The sequence below is a fragment of the Pundamilia nyererei genome, unplaced genomic scaffold (genome assembly GCF_000239375.1).
Source record: "Pundamilia nyererei isolate P.nyererei 1_Seehausen unplaced genomic scaffold, PunNye1.0 scaffold00162, whole genome shotgun sequence".
NCBI classification, from domain to species: domain Eukaryota; kingdom Metazoa; phylum Chordata; class Actinopteri; order Cichliformes; family Cichlidae; genus Pundamilia; species Pundamilia nyererei.
This window is the reverse complement of record NW_005187563.1, coordinates 1,379,860-1,392,404: the sequence shown is the minus strand read 5'-3', so window position 1 is coordinate 1,392,404 and position 12,545 is coordinate 1,379,860. Positions and strand designations below refer to the sequence as shown.

The 12,545-nt window shown below is 40.2% G+C and overlaps 1 protein-coding gene across 4 annotated transcripts in view; it reads right to left on the bottom strand.

Annotated features, from left to right (window-relative positions):
- The window catches only part of usp6nl (USP6 N-terminal like), a 94,686-nt gene that overhangs the window by 38,236 nt on the left and 43,905 nt on the right, over positions 1-12,545 (bottom strand). Inside the window, exon 1 of one of the 4 annotated variants that reach the window (XM_005745679.1) lies at positions 4,375-4,625. The exons of the other annotated variants lie outside the window; for them this stretch is intronic. Within the exon in view, the coding sequence (XP_005745736.1) occupies positions 4,375-4,423 (49 nt within the window). The 5' untranslated portion in view covers positions 4,424-4,625. Of the gene's footprint in view, positions 1-4,374; positions 4,626-12,545 lie in introns of those variants that run through there. 4 annotated transcript variants of the gene reach the window in all.

Here is a 12,545-nt window from a genome sequence, read left to right as displayed (position 1 = left end):
AAATTCTTTACAAATCCTACCATGTGGATTCATGGATTTTTTTTTCACATTCTGTCTCTCACAGTTGAAGTGTACCTCTGGTTCAAATTACTGACCTCTGTCATCATTTTAGGTGGGGGAACTTGCACAATCGGTGGCTGACTAAATACTTTTTTGCCCCACTGTATGTGAAAGAACGACTCCACGGTGGTTTGGGGGAATCTAAAAGCTTTAACAGAGAAACAGATTTAATGCTGGCTTCAGGTGCTGCTAACCCTTCTGACAGACTTTCATTAGGAAGGGGTCCCCTGCTGCCAAAGAATCATGCCGAGAAATTTGAAATGCTTGACAAATGACAAATGTTCAAGAGCAACAGAGAATCAGAGTAAATGGCTGTTTCTTGGCCTACAACCTAGGACGTTAATATTCTTTAAAGAAGACCTTTTCTGCTTTTCCTTATTTTAATTCATTTATATAGCACCAAATCATAACAGTAATCAGCTCAAGGTGCTTTATATCGTAAGGCAAACACCCTACAATAATACAATTGAGCAACTGATGACAGTGGGAAGGAAAAACTCGCTTTAAACTGGAAGAAACCTCCAGCAGAACCAAGGTCAGGGAGGGGCGACCGTGCCGGAGGTCATTTCCTGTCATATAGAACACTTTGCCGTGTTCTACTATATTGAACATGGCCAAGGTTTTAAATATCGAGGTCAGGTTCAAACTGATGTGAAAACTCAGTTTCAGACACTTTTTCCTGCTTTGAGCTCTGTGTGATGTCACTGGAAATGAACATGCCTAATATGACCATGTAAGGCACACAAATGGCCCAACCGTAGCCCAAGAGGTTTCTTTCAGTCTGTGGATCCACTAAGGGTCTGCACCAAGGTTTGGCACAAGATAAAAATTCATATTTTGAACTCTTAATCATGCACAGCTCTTTTAGAAGATTTTAAGATGCACATATGGAGCAGGAACATTTACTTGAAATAACGTAAACAGACGTAAGCAACGAGCCCCGGCTTCAACTGACTACATCTACATTTAAGAGAAATTTAAGAGCAGATGCAAGGATGAAGCCTCCAGCTGATAATTCCTCTAGGAGCCGCTCTAACCATGTGACAGGAAGTGTTGTGGAGAGTATTTTTGTTTTTCTTCCTCTTTATCACTTACTGTTAAAGACCAGCCCTGACAATGTAAAACATGACAAGCATAACCACGGTCTTTCTTGTTCTCTCAGCCCTCTTTTCGCTGCTGTAATGAGCCCTCTTTGTTTTTATCTTAAGGAGTCCTCACCTGTTAAAGCTCTTTGCTGCTCTTCCACCCATTGTCAGTGCATCTCTTACCCTCTCATAGATGCTATCTGTTCAGAAAAAGGAATAATTATAAGAACTATGATAAAAGAGGACAGGCTTGATTGGAGAAGAACTAATTTCCCACCTTTTGTTTTGGTGCTCACGCTTCGTTTTGAAGCTGACGGCCACGTGTGACCTGTATTCAGACCTGCATGTTCACTGTGTGCTTGCTAAACATGCAAAATGTGTTAAAAACAATGCAAACCAATGATCCCCTCATCTGTGATATAAATATCAATTCAAAAACACGAGTAAAGTCTTGTACTGAGTATATTCCAGTGAAGGTGAGCTGGACGTTTTAGATTTCAACTCCGGAGGGTTTTCACTTCTGTAACCGTTCGGCCTTTTGAAAGTTTGCGGCAGCCTGACATTTGAAAAGATGAGGCAGCCTCTGCGCGTCGATTTTTAGGTTGAAAAGCTGCACGTCTGTACACTTTTGCACATTTTTCTTCACTGAAAGATGAACTTTTGCATTTATAACTTGTGCATAAGATCTAAATTCCCCAAAAGTTAATTGCTGCAAATTTATCTGAGTGACTTGTGCTTTACATAAGGCACCGCAATTACAGTGGGTTTAGAGCAAGAACAGGAAATATTCTGTCATTTAACAAAAATTTTCCTTTTTATTATTACAAGGCAGTCTGTGTACGGAAGTGGATTAGGGCCACTGGAAAAAAAATTTTTTTTTAAAATGGGCACGTTTCTTTTTTTTCTTCTTCTTCTTCTTCTCAAGAATTCTGAAAAAAAGTCAGAATTCAGAGAAAAAACTGTATAACGAGTGACTGGCTGTGACTGTAACTTGGTTTTTAGCACTTACAATAAACATTTTACAGATCAAACACTTGTGTAAGTGTTAAAAAAACATGATTATTATTGCAACACATTGTTCTGTTATTGCATCACTAGTTTTCCCATGAAAGCCACATCTAATATTGAATGTTTGCAAGCTGTGCCGGTACTTCCAGCCACTCCCTTATTTACAAGGGGTCGCCACATCGGGCAGCTCCGCATGTTTGATTTTGCAGATCTTTGCACCCAAAGGGATTTCAGTCTCCTCCTGAAGCTTTCACTTGTTAGACAAATGTGTAAATGGCTACACTATGGAGCCACAATTTCACAATATTAATGCTACTTAACGTTCGATTGAAACAAGCGGCTCTTTTAGGTAAGTACTGCATCAGTAACTCAGCACACTCACGAAACAAGTTTCCCACTTCACAACAAACAGATGAGGCAACTTTAGAGAAGCATGTGTTATTACTGTGCCTCCAAAACAATCATCTGCCTCACCCAGTCTTCATTTCCAACCTCAACGCAACTGCTGGAACGTGACACAAACCTCTGAATGACACTCAGCAACCAATAATCACAGACTCCAACCAGACTTACAGACAAATAATTAACTCCCACATTACCCGTGGCACATTCTCAGCTAAGATAAAGGAGAAGTTAAAATTCTGCTTGTTTCAACAAAGCCAAAAAAAGGAGAAAAAAGTTTTTTGTCAAAGTCATTTAATTTGTAGCACCTTCATGTAAGAAGGCTCACACATTTATCAGCAGACAGTCCACAGTACCTCACAATCCACTATCAGCACACATTGTTATCATTCCGCTGTCAGGGCTTTATATTTGGAAGTGGCACATGACAGTTTACTGTTAAATGTCTGCACTTGCTTATCTTCTACTAAGTGCGGTGACATCATTTGCTGTTTGTGTGCAAAGTGTCACCAGTCTGTGTAACACTTCACATGCCTCCTGTGCACTAGAAGACTTTGAAAGGAATTAGAAAGAAAAAGCCAGAACCTGGCGCTTGCTCACATCTACAGGGATTGTGTCATAAATCGGTTTTTAAGACTTTGCAGAGCCCACCGAGCCGTCCAGGAAATTATTTACATGCATTCTGGTGGAAAACTTCGAAGGACAGCAGGTCTTAAAAAACGGAGTGGAAACTTTTTGGCAAAAGCTGTTGGCCCTTTGCTGCTACCTTCCTCCATGCTAGCTATGCTAGAAATTCGTCAGGACTGACATCAAATCCAAATGTGAAAAAGACTGATATAAGAAACCTCTGACTGACATTTTACAAGACCATATGATCAAGATGATGGGCAAACATCTGACATTTGTCTGTGACACTGAAATCATTTGAAAAGTTGCATGGTGTAAAGTTGGTCTTAGCTGTTAGATCCTAATGAACTGTAATATTAGCATGAGTTCACTAAACACACAGTCTGTATGGATGGCAAAAAGTTTAAATCATGAAAGGTTTTTGCATTTAAATTGTCAGAAAGTTGACAGTTCTACAGGTGATTTTGTCCAGATGGTCCCACCTAATAAAAACTTGAGCAAAAAGTCAAACTCAACCTAAAATCCAATCCAATAAAATCCAGTCAGTATTTTAGTTTAGCCCAGTTTCATCATATAAAATATATATACGTGAAAGAAATTACAGATATAGTAAGTGCTTTTTCTATTTAAGTACAAATCATGAAATCAAAATAAAAACAACGCAGTATGCCATTGGGTTAATGGCTAAATAAAGGCCAACAACAAAAACAGCAACTATTTAATTGCACGCTAGCGTATTAACCAACCCATTTATTTACTTATATATTTATATATAATTTTAGCAGCTTTGGTCCTCCGTAGTGTAGTGGCCTACATACAGTACAGTGAGAGTGTCAAGTTTCTGATTAACTTTGGAAGTCTTAAAAAAAAAAAAGAAAAACGTACATACAGATATATTGTCAGAATCTATGACCAATATTTAAACTTTCACTGGATTTTGCATTTGGAAAGGAGATGATTATCTGGCAGTCATTGCAATCACTGGTGTAAAAATCACAAGACGCTCTGAATTAAAACCACGTCAGCAGGACATTGTGAGCCAACAGACCAGTTTAATATTAATTTATATGATCCATTTAGACCAAAAATACTAATCATAAGGCACCCAGCTAGAATGTCCCTCACATACCATCTATGTACATGCCAACAACACAGAGAAACTGAGTGGAACTCCACAATTGACTTCTTTTACCTCTTTTCAAGACATCCTGTGGATCGTCCGAGCGAGCTTTAGTCCGCATCGGTCACGGTTCAGCCAAGTCCAAAACACCAGGAGATAACATACACTACCTCATCCCATCACTGTCACTACCCAGTACTCCAGAAAGAGAGGAAATATGAGCGAGCAGCAAAGAGAAGTGAGATCAGAGCCGCTGCTGCTGCTGCTGCTGTCACAATGCTGCCGTTTGTTTCACAGACAGACAGACTCGGACAGAGAAATCTGACTTCAGGAGTGAGCCATTCCCACTCACAACATTCTCCACCCAAACACAACAACACAACGACAACAACAAGCTCTATTCAGCACATCATAGAGAGGGAGACAGAAAGGACAGAGGGAATCGCTGTTTCCAGACAGCCGATGAAACTTTCACAGATTTTCCAAACATCACAAAAATAAAATGTGAATCAGAGGAATTCTTTCAATTCCACGTAGGATTACAAAATGTACTTGTAAAACTCAAACTCTTACCGCTCATGACAAAGCAATGTTTTATTAATAAAGCAAAAATGTGTGTAAAGGTTTTGCTGTGCTGCTTCTGGGAGACAGAGAGCATGGGGTGTGCAAGCTGGGAAAAAGTGAGAGAGACAGACAATGGCAGTATGATGATAAACAGTTTCCATTAAAACTTCATTATGAAATGGACGTGATGTACCATGACGGGGCTTATGATGTGGCGTATCGAAGATGAGAGGCAGGGCGGTGCTGGGGAAACGAGCGACAGGCAACGCAAGCTAAAAATTAAAAAAACGCAAGAGAAGAAGAACGCTCAAGAAAGGGAAAGCGTGAAAGATCAAGAATGTGAAGAAAGTCAGAAAAAGTAATAAAGGAACGATCAGAAAGGAATGAAAGAAGAAAGAATGCTTAAAAGAAAGAAACACAATGAACGAAAAACTGAAGTAAAGACAAAGATCACAAATGTGAAGAAAAGAACAAAGAGAAAGAAAGTTCAAGAAAAAAGTAAAGGAAACATGAAGAAAGTGAAAGACAAAGACAAAGTGTGAAAGAAAGATCAGGAAGAAAGGAGAGAAGCAAAAGATCAAAGTAAAAGATCAAAAGAAAGTCAGACAAATCAAGAAGAAGGAGAAAGAAAAACTGAAATAAAGACAAAGATCAAAAATGTGAACGAAAGAAAAAGGAAAAAGAAAGATAAAAACATGAAAATGATCAAGAAAAAAGAAAAAATGATCAACAAACTAAAAGAAAGAAAGAGAAGTCGTGTCATCTCAGCTCTATCTGTGTGTGGCATCGTTACAGGAAGTGTGTGTTTGTGATGGGACTGAAGGGCTGTTATCACTTCTGCAGCTGATAGAAACGAGTGGGTGGGGCTGTACAGCTTTCAGCTCCTCTGCGTTGTCTGCAAGCTCATCTCTCTTTAAAGGGTTACTCTGCTTTTGAATTTTAAACAGACAAATATACAGATTTACACCATGAAACTACAATCTCAGTCTTATTTACACTGAAGTATATCAGCACTGAAATCTTTGAAACAAAGCTTGTGTCCTCAGATACAGAACTGGAAACAAACCCAAAGTAAATAAATCAAAAGTACATTTAAATCGAGTTTAAAGAATTAAATAATGGCTGAAAGAATTAAAATAATGGCTGAATACTGCAGTTCTGTGGACAATGTCTTGCACAGTCTACCTGGAAACCATCTTTTTATCAATGGATTCTTTCTGTCATTGGTTGTTTCTTGGTGGTTATAATCTGACTTGACAGTCACCATGAAAGAAAGAAAGCTACAGCTAGCCCTACCTTCCTATAAAGTGGAACAAACCATAAAACAGTGGCAGTGTTAGCTAACTGAATACTGACTAATATAAGAGGTATGCATGTAGGTTCATAAACAAAATATCATCCGTAATCTCAAATGCTACAAACGAGCATTTGAACCACACAAAAGCCAGGCCTGTTGCAAACATCACTGAGCTGAAACTCAAAAAACTAAGAAACGTGAGGCTCACATCACCTTGTTAAAAAAGGGATGGAACATGTGACCTTTAACCCCTATCTGTTTCCTGTCTTCAGTCTGTATGTGAGATCAGGCAGTTTGGTGGGTGAGCCTGGTGCTGTCAGCCAAAACTACCATCAAGCAGCAAGTAAAACACAAAACATACGAGAGAACGCTCACGATGACTCATGACGAGTCACTACTCTGAAAAATAATCCCAAGTTCAGTCGTGTAGTTTCATCCTAACTGTGTGTGTTTGCAGCGCAGTTGTACTGGAACTATCTTGAGGACTGATCTAGTCACCAGGCTCACACAACACACACTTTCAATAAAAATATCTGAACAACATGCAGTCAAATATACAGTTTTATCTGCAAAGGAAAATAAAACTTGCAAAATCTTTACATTTAGATTTCATTTAGAGTACTTGAAGAAAAAAAAAACTTACGATAGAGTTTTATTGGACCCATATTCTTGAAAAGCAATAAGAGTATCACTGGTGAGTAGACTCTTCAGCGATACAATAGAAGGACTCGTTCCTTTTGTTGCTTGCCCACAAATCCCCTGGAGAACGTAGCAACTACTTTGCAGTATTTTTTTCTGGTTTAAAAATTCATGTCACTGTGGAGTGGAGTGGATTGAGAGACTGTGCATCCCTCTAACTGCTGATTCTTATTATACGATAAAAGACAATTTATAACAGGTCAGACCTCACACCACACAATAACCCGTGAAGCAGACAATGTGTGCTAAACAGACTGGTTCTTATATAGCACACCGTACTCGGACTACAAGCCTCATTCTCACACACATTTATAGAAACTCTTTCTTCTAGGGCTTTCCATCTAACACTCACACACATTCACACTCCGGAGAACGCATCAGGAGCAGCTTGCAGTTCAGGAGCTTGCCTAAGGATATTTTAGCAAGCAGACTGGATGACAACCTGCTCTTCCTCCTGAGCCACAGCTACTGATAACCGCAGGTTTATAACATTGCACTAAAGGCATGCTGGGTAATGCTGGCTAAGCAGACTGGTGCTCTGTGCTGCACTCAAGAACAGAAAAGATAGATTTAGGATCTAGAAAGGAGAGCACTTTTTCAGTTTGGCTTCATTTGCTGGACTTTCACTGTGATCGGCCACTGATACGATAAGACAACGAGCTATGCAGAGCTAACAGGTGCTTTTACATGAGGGCAGACTCATTTGTACCACAAATACAAAGTAAGTCTGAATGCAGTGAAGTGCCAGGTGTTGACTTTATTTGAGAACAGCTGCAGTAACCTACAAGCGGAACAAGCAGCCTCCTGCAGGGCAGCCTGAGAGTCGATTATTTACTCATTTTATTCATGATTTCTTTCCTTTTTTAAAAAAAAAAAAAAGATATTTAAAACTTTTAATAATCTACATACAATTACATCAATATATCATTTAACCCATATCAAAGCCCATTTGTAAAGCAATAATCCCACTGACCCTGAAGAACTAAATGCTAACTAATACCGTCTTAGTTTATGAATACTGAGCTCAAAGGCTTCTTTTTTTTAATTTGCATGCAGCAGTGGCAGATTTGCAGACTTGCAAGTTACCACAAGGTGAATTAGGCGTCTATCAGCCAACAGGAGCCTGTAAAAGAACCGCACGCCATCGTTTTTGTTCAAAGAGACTAAATGCGGTGCAGATCAGAGGCAGCGAGAGCTAAATACAGGCCTGTCAAACTACCTCAGGAGAGTAACAATCAGACGGCTGTTTTCCCTCCTCTTTTTTTTTTTTTAAACATGCACTCATTTCCGATCACTTTTTTAAAAAAATGCAAAATACTTTAAAGCTGCATTTCTCACATAATAGGAGCAAAATAAATGCACTCAGATGAGCAGGAAGATGAATGAAGCTCCAACAGTAGTTCAGGGAAAGTGACTCAAATCACTGTTCCTCAAAGGCTACCAGCACAACTTCCTCACTCGTTACAGAGCATTTCCTTATTTCTCTGGCATGCAAAGAGACTACACACAAATACACACATACTCAATTCTTTTTACTGCCTTTACACAACTATTAAGGTTGGATTGACTTCGGTGCTGCGTTACGCTGGAGTATTGTTACCCATTCAGCTGGACAAACTGAACCCCAGTGGATTTAAATTGTGCATAAACAGGAGACTGCGGCTGATTTACAGGATACATCCCACCAAGCTAACTTAATTATCTGTCATCCTCTAACAGTCAGCATGTGGAGATGACAAACGATAGAAAAGATGCTTCTGTGGTTTGGAGTATTCACACTGCCTTCAATTATAAGCACAGCTCTGGGCTTCAAAGCAGTGTGGCTTCCTGATCCCAAGGAGGACAGAGGAAATGAAAGCTGACCACATTTTATGTATTTATTTTTTTTAAGCATACTTTAGAGCAAAAGAGCAACCGTTTCTGTGTAGAGAAGCATGACTGTAAGCAGTATTGAAACTTGATGAAGCCAGATTGCTAAAGTCTGTTAGCATGAACGGAAACGGATCCAGCACCGTGACCGAGGACAAGTCGGGTGGGAACATTAGGACCAAGAGGTCGGACCTGTTGACAGAAATGATGCAGAAAGCCAGACAGGTTTAAAGGATCCAAGATTTATTATAAAATGGGTATAAGAGGTACCATCAAAAAGTTTAGAGACTGCACCTATTAAAAATAAATAAATAATAATAATAAAATAAAATAAAATGAAATTAATATCGAAACTACACAGCCATTCCCTTCAGGGTTGGATGCTTGTGCAGCAATACACCACTACCAGAGCTCCTGATGTCTTACCCTCGATCTGAATGTGACTGTGTGCATGTGAGCATTTGGGACGAATGCTTGATGACCTCCACTGCGTTGCATGGAGCCAAATCTGGTGAGCAGGGTAGGTGGCAAGTAAATTTTTGCAGACAAAAAAGGCTTCCAGCACAGTCCAGGTCGTTTGGTCCAAATGTTCTTCCCCAGATGCCTTTGGAATTTGGGAGCAAAGGGGTAATGTGGGCTAAGAAATACATGATTCATCAACTTGGGAATATTCTGAATGGTCTTTAAATTGAAGCACGAGTCGTAGCTCTTATCCACAGTGATGCAACTCAGGATTAAGGTTGGTCTGCACAAGTTTAAAGTTCAGGGAAAAATTACTAATGTGCACAGGTAAGAAATTCAAACGGGTCTTTCAGTGAGTGATCCAAATACAGCTGGAGGTAAGACTACCCTGAAGAGGACAGCAATCAAGTTCAAGTTGGGCATGAAGTGAAACTGGACGTGACAAATGAGGGAGAGGGCAGATCTGGCTGAGAAACAGAGGAACACTGGACGCTTACAGGCTGGAGACTCGTTATTAACACTGTAATAACGAGTAATTGTTACAAGAGTAACAATCTGATGAGATACTAAATTTTCACTCACTGAAACTGAAACACAACCTTATTGGGAGGGGCTGAGTCCCAACAAAAGTCATATTGTTTGCAATTCCATTATGATGCTCTAAATGTTTCCGTTTAGTGTGATAAAATAGCCAAGTGGACGTCTAGCTATAAATACAGAGCCCTGTCTCAGGTCATGAAAGGCCACGTCCTAAACTTCAGTAACCAAATGGATTATTAAATTAAATTATACAAAATCAGCCATTGAAGAGTTTTCATAAAGAGTTGGACATTTTAACACGGGAGACTATGAAGATTGAATCACTTTTGGAGCCAGCCTCTACTGGCCGTTAGAGGAACTGCAGTTTATAGTACTTCCACACTGGCTCCATTATTCAGTCCCAGATGTTGCTACCTGCTTGTGCATTCAGTTCAAATGAGTGAATGAGTGAGTTCAAATGCACTGAAAATCATGAATTCTTCCCGATGTGACATCTGAGAGTGGATCGTTTGTTTGGTCTTCTCATTCAGCCCATAAACTGAAGGACGCTGAAGTCAGAGCAATGAAGCCATGTGCCATTTTCCTACATACGTCAACCAAACTTCTTTGTGTAGCTACAGAAGATTCTGGCAATTATCAAGCACCAGCTTCACTATTCTCATCTGCAAGCTACATTGGTTTTTGCAAAAAGCTCCTGTTATAATCTGGTGTAGTTATACAGCACTATATAATGTATACTCAGTCAAACACCTCCCTCGTAATAGCCCAGCCTCAGTAATATCTGAAGGCCTGTTGCATCACTTGATACATAATTTAATAAGAGAAGGTGTGAAGCACCAAAAGCAGCGATCAATACGGCCGACTGAATCTGACACAAGCCGTGAAAAATACAACAAGCCTCAACGTTTAAATGACTCCACTGTCTGAGGCTAAACTCTGCACTGTTCTGCCAAGAGAGTCGACAGCGGCGCTATGAAGTGTGCTGCAGATCTGCCCTTTTTGACGACAGGCAGGCAATTAGTCCTTCTGCTGCAATGTGGTTGTCAGCGGTCAGCTTTAGCCCAACACCCGCTGGGTCTGGACTATCTGCCAGTCCCTCCTTAGCTTAACAGCGTGTAGTAGTTTTCTTAAAGCTCCAGGCCAGAATAAATATAAAACATGCACGTAGCCATGCAAACACGCACAAAATGCCTACAGATGGTGTTCCTGGTATGCAAAACACCAAGAAGAATTCTTGTCTGATGCTCCTGGTGCAGAATTTGAATATGTGAATGAACCAGGTTTTCTTTTTTTTTTCCTCGACTGAAAGAAAGAGAGAGTGAGAGGAAGAGTATGAAGGTTGCTGAATAATGCAGTGAGCTACTGATGGTGTTGACCAGGAGCAGGCTGCAGTCTTGCTTTAGATTTGCTGTAAATCCCCCCTCCCTCTTCTCAATAACAGCAGTAGATAAACGCTGCTGCAGAGGGAAGCTCTGTGTGCACAAGGCACTTTTGTGCTCTTTTGTGGAATAAGTGGAGGGGATAATTCATGGACAGTGGAAAGCTAACACATTTCTCCAAGGTTTTAGTGAGAGCCGGACAGTTCCGCCTCTCTGGACGCATTTGGCCAAATGGGACTGACACACAGACCTTGTTTGTCCTGTATGAATGAACTGCAAATAACGGAAACTCATGGGTAAATTCCTACCTGATAATGAGATCCCCAAGTAATTTTACTCTAGTGTGGACTGAATGAGAGCCCAGGTTGAGGCCTTGGACCTCCCGCAGGCTGTTGCAGACCTAAATCAATATAAACGGATTTCCTTCCCAGAAAAGTTTAACAAAGTTTTCCAAGAATTTTCTGTCCTATGACTTAAGACCCTTGTCAAGTTCAAGTTTTTCGGCAACTTTTCTTCTGGCACCTGCTCCATTATATTTCCTACTATTGATGAGTTCAGGATGAAATATAGTACAGAGGGCTGCGGCCCAGACTTTTGGGAGTGGCTCTTCTAAATAATGGAACCAACAACCTTCAGTTTAGAGCATGACCTAATATATGCAATAGGGACCATTATTTAGAGAAGGTAAGTCAGGCTTATACACTAGTGATTAAGACCATAATCTCATTTGAAAAGTGTTTACTGAGGTCAGAGATGAAGAGAGAAGCAGGACCAGTTGCCCATAGATTTCTATAGTTGTTTTGTAACTTGATTTTTTAGAGAAGTCACCCCCTGCTGGCCATTAGAAAGAATAAATGTTTCAGGCATTTTCACGCTGGCTTTGATTATAAGACGGAGATATTCTGTTTATCCTGTATATAAAGCAAACAAGTAGTTAAAACATGGACCCACCAACAAGATCAATCAACCAATAAATTAACCTGAACCCACTCAATCTGAGCCACAGGAGGCCGTCCCCTCCCACTGCCTTACACCTTCTCAGGTCAGCTGCTTCAGTCTGGGCTCTACTTTTCTCTCAGTGTTGATTTCCAATTTCAGGAGAGGCTTCAGGTATGCTGGGGTCAGGCCTTCTAATAATCTAATCATCTACTGCAACTCCTGTCTTATTTACTAGACATCTTCGAGTCACCAGATCGTAGACTCAGCTACAGTCGGCCTCCTTCAAGTTACATTTTGCAAACTTACACTGCCATGAGATCCCCTTCTGACCTCTGATCCCTGCACTCCATCTCATTCATCCAGAGGTTTCTTCCCTTCTTCTAGAGGCATCTAGTTAACTTATTCTACAGGTAATAAGAGCAGCTATTTAAATAATTTGTGGAATATGGTAAATGGTCTGTATTTGTATAGCGCTTTACTTGGTCCTAAGGACC